Source organism: Gekko japonicus, unplaced genomic scaffold, assembly GCF_001447785.1.
Source record: "Gekko japonicus isolate JY-2015 unplaced genomic scaffold, Gekko_japonicus_V1.1 scaffold381, whole genome shotgun sequence".
Taxonomy (NCBI): Eukaryota; Metazoa; Chordata; class Lepidosauria; order Squamata; family Gekkonidae; genus Gekko; species Gekko japonicus.
In genome coordinates, this window is record NW_015172016.1 from 959,817 (window position 1) to 964,377 (window position 4,561).

The 4,561-nt window shown below is 48.1% G+C and overlaps 1 protein-coding gene across 1 annotated transcript in view; it reads right to left on the minus strand.

Moving 5' to 3' along the window:
• The window catches only part of MXRA7 (matrix-remodelling associated 7), a 93,701-nt gene extending 89,401 nt beyond the window's left edge, over nt 1-4,300 (minus strand). The window contains exon 1 of the mRNA XM_015420408.1: nt 4,181-4,300. Coding sequence (XP_015275894.1) covers nt 4,181-4,300 — 120 coding nt within the window. The remainder of the gene's footprint in view (nt 1-4,180) is intronic.
• Nucleotides 4,301-4,561: the final 261 nt, after the last annotated feature.

The window sequence follows — 4,561 nt, forward strand, 5'->3', positions numbered from 1 at the left end:
CACCCGGGGGAACTGCGATCCCCCGCGATATGACCTCTGGGTGCAACAGTTAGAGCTTCAAAGTAGGGTCTGCAAGACCAGGTTCAGATCCCCACCATGCGGTGGAAGCTGACTGAGTGATTTTGGACTAGTCCCATACTTTCAGCCTAACCAACCTCACAGGGTTGTTGTGCAGATAAAAAGGAGGAGCGAATAATGTAAGCTGTTTTGGTCTCCACTGTGGAGAAAGAATGTAATTTTCCTAAGTAGATGTGGGGGGTGGGGGGGTGGGGAGATGGAAACCTGAAGACAGAGAGGCAGATAAAGGTACATTGGCTGTTGGGTGGGAAGGAAATAGGGTTGCCAACTACAGGTTGGGAAATTCCTGGGCATTTGAGGAGTGGAGCCTGGGGAAGGTGGAATTTGAGGAGGGGAGGAACTTCAGACTGGTATAATGTCATAGACTCTACCCTTGAAAACAGCCATTTCCTCCACGAGAACTACTATTGCCAGGCTCCAGGTGAGGCCTGGAGATCACCCAGAATTACAACTGCAGTCCAGGTGACAGAGATCAGTTCCCCTGGATAAAATGGCTGCTTTAGAGGGTTGTGTCTATGGCATTATACCCTGTTGAGGCTGCTTGTCTCCCCAAGTCTCACTGTCCCAAGGCTCCACCCCCAAATCTCCAGGAATTTCCCAATCTGGAGCTGGCAGCCCTAAGGTGTAGTCTCTGTAGCTGGGAGATCTCTTGTGATTCCCAGAGAGCTGCCATGGCTGCTGTAGGGGGAGAGGAAGCAGGTGGGTGGCTGAGAGTATCACCATTGCTGCTGCTGCTGTGTTGGGTGGGGAAGGAGGCAGGCAGGAGGCTGGGAGAGTGATGGGACAGAAAAAGAGAGTGATGGGGTGGGGGGCAGAAGGAGAGAGAAAGAGTGATGAGGTGGGGAGGCAGAAAAACAAAGAATGATGAGGGGGCAGAAAGAGAGAGGAAGTGACATGCATGGAGGAGAGAGAGAAAGAAAGTGGGGGCGGAAGGGAGAAAGAGTATGAGAGAGGTAGGGGGAGAGGGGAGGAAGCAAATGTGTGAGGAATGGGATAACTGCTCCACAAGTTTCTTGCGGGCCCCCACTTGTTTTTTTTTCTAAAACTCTCTTCACATTCATGAGGGGTAGAAACTTTGTTTTAAAAACTGTGAAAACCAAGAGGAACAGGAATCAACATTCTTCACTAGAGTTCACGTGGAACCACAAAAGCCAAGCTGTGTTCATGCTACAGCCTTGCTTGTGAAGCAAAGTTCAATTGACACAGAGCTGGCTGGGAGACAGAAGAAACTGCCCTTTAGTGGTGATTATCATAGAGTGACCAAGGCAACACCCCATGGGTGCAGACAGTCAAGAGGCAATAAAATGAAGTGATCTTATGTACATAGTTGGAGTTAAACGTAGAAAGCCTGGCTGAGCTGTGGCTAATGTAGGGAAGGAAAAAGTATGGAAAAGGTGAGAAAGGGGTCAAAACGAGCAGGGGGAAAGGTCATCCCTTCCTAAGCAACAGACATAACACAATGGTGGTGTGACTCCAGCCAAACATAGTGTTGAGACTGTCAGCTGTTTTCCTGAGATTGCTGTACATTTCCAGCCAGAAAGGCCCCTGCCTGTTCTGTACCCTGCAGCTAGTCTAAGCAGTGCTCAGAAACCCAGCTGGTTAGCAACAACTCCATCTTGATCAGCAAGGCTTCTGAGGGCACTGCTCCGTGCTCTCCCTGGGGTGCCTGGAGGTATAAATAGGCACAGGCACAAAACTAGGGGCATGAAAGGTAATCACTGTGCCCAGGAATAAGAAAAAACAAATAAGCCTTCTCCTCCTGGCATACGGGCGATAGGGGTCTGGTTTTAGGATGTGCTGAGTCTGCGCTGATTCCATTCACTTCACCAAGCAAAGGTGATGTTTGTGCTGGAGGGACACAACATCGGCTGCAAGACAGGAAACTGATGAGCAGGAAGCAAAACAGGCAGTATAAATGCCAGACTCTTTTCTCAGGCCCATTTATCTCACTCTCTTCCTAGCTGCCCACTGAGAGGTAGCTTTAATGAGGTTTTGTCTGAGGTAAGATCACAGATTGGGCCTTCCAGAGAATTTAACTGAAACTTCCCCCCCTCCCTAGCCTATTTTTATTCCTGGCTGTTTTGCCAGTGCATAACATAACTATGTGTAATAATAATGATGATAATGCCTTTATATAGCACTTTTGGATATCCTGTCAAGGAAGTCAACAAGGTGACCCCGTGAGTTCCCAGGGCAACAGCACACAAGGAACCAGCCTGATGTTATTAAATAATATTTTTAAAGTTTATTGGGAAAGTGAAGGTTTTCTCTCACCAGCCAAGAATGCCACAGCAGAACTTAAGCCCTTAATGAAGCTCCCTACCTTCTGTGATTATCTTTGTTTTTCAAGTGAGATAAATGTGTAGTTGTATCATAAGAGAATTGGGATAGTAAAGTAATGTAACAATAATTTATGACGCAAATAAAAAATTATTCAAAAAAAAAAGAGATAAATGTGTAGTTGTCATAAACGGAGGGTTAATTTGATTTAGCAAGACAAGACATTGCCAATGCCAGCCCTGAAATATCCAACAAAGATAATAGTGCATTGAATGCCTTTCCTTTGCTACTTACTAATTAAGACCAGCTTCTAGTCACAGGGCTTAATCTTAACATGTCTCATTTTGGAAATTAACCACTGGTTCCATCACCACCACTAGGGCATGTAGTTCACAGAAACAGAAGCTGGGATCCTGGTCTTTTGGCCATCCTGACCGGTTCCAAGCAAAGGATATTTTATCCATTTCCCCCTCTTTGGTTCTTTTAAACTTGCTCATACAAGCAGTCTCAGAAATGCAAAGGGACGTGTGCTATTCAGAAACAACTCTCAGAAAGGAGTCTTGATTTCTGCAGTCCTATAGCCGGCAAATAAAACCTAGCTTCCTGTTTCAAGTCTAGCTCGCCAGTTTGGTGTAGTGGTTAAGTGTGCCGACTCTAATCTGGGAGAACCGGGTTTGATTCCCCACTCCTCCACTTGCACCTGCTGATGTGACCTTGGGTCAGTCACAAGCTCTGGCACAGCTGTCCTTGAAAAAGAGCAGTCTGTGTCAGAGTTCTCTCAGCCCCACCCACCTCACAGGGTGTCTGTTGTGGGGAGGGGAAGGGAAAGGAGTTTGTAAGCCGCTCTGAGACACCTTTGGGTAGTGAAGGGCGGGGTATAAATCCAATCTCTTCTTCTTCTTCTTCTTCTAAAATGCTGGTGTTTTTGGGAAGGCACATATTCTTTTTGCGCCCTTAGGACTGCTCATTTATTTTTAATCAGAAACAATCCCATGCTCCATGTGGGAGGCTGATTTACTTTCACCACATGCCACTGTCTCATGCCCTGCATGTAGCCAAGGATTGTTTCAGGGCGGGGGCACAAGTGACATCATGATGTCTCTAGACTATGGGAAAACATGAGGCTGCAGGAAGTGGGCAATCAGATGTGTCATTCCTCAGGTCTGCACAAGAGGCCACCCGAGGGGGGATTTCACATTTCATGGAGAGGAAGAAGTAGAATTTCCAAGGCTACTTTCCTCCTCTGGAATTAAGGCCAGTGACATGCAAAACACAGTTGTCTATACTTACAGTTAGTCATTAGTGCCATGTACAGGGAGGGTGCAATGTTATTTAGTTGTCTAGTTATTGAGCATTGCGTTTTCTTTGGAAACCTCAAGCTTTATTTCCCCAAGGGCAGAGGAGACTGAAACCAGCACGGGTAGCAGCAGAAAACTATCTTTGCTCCCAGGTTCTGAAGTGAAGCAACAGCTGGGCCTCCTGAGCTGATAATTTAGGGAAATGAAGAAAGGGATAGGAAGGAATTGCAAGGAGCCATCAAAGTAGCTTGTTGTTCAGATCTGTGACTGCGTGTGTGTGTGGGGGGGGGAGGGGTTAAGATTTGCAGAGATTCAGGATCCAGAAGTCCTCCTCCCCCTCACCTTCCTGGCTTGTCTTTTACATAATGCAGGTTGACCAGTTTAGCCAAAACACTAAAAGCGATTGCCTGGTTTAGAATGTGGCATCCGAACCCCTGGAATTCCGCACAGCCATTGCCTGAAAACGGTGCCTGACAGGGTTCCATCCACCGCCACCTCCCACTTCCCCTCAGCCTCTCCTTTACCTTGCTTTCCTCCTCGTCCTCCTCGACCTCGTCGTCTTCGTCGTCTTCCTGCTCTGGTCCCTCCGCCGCAGCAGTAGCAGCAATCACAGCAGCAGCAGCAGTCAGGCTGGGAACCTTCATCTCCGGAGGGTGACTCTGCGGTTCTGCTTTCGCAGTCCGGGATGCAGAGTCCTCCCCCTCCCCCTCTCGATGCTGCTTTTGCTTTTCGTCTTTCTTTTTTCCTTCAGCCCCGGTTTCTTCCTCCAGGACCCTTCCCCCCCTGTCCCTTCCTTCCTTGTCCACTTCGCTTTTCGGAGGTCCCTCGCCGTCCTCGGTTTGCTCCTGACCTCCCTGGATTTTCTCCCCTCCGTCTTCCCGGTCTGCTGCAGCGTTCGCCTTGGC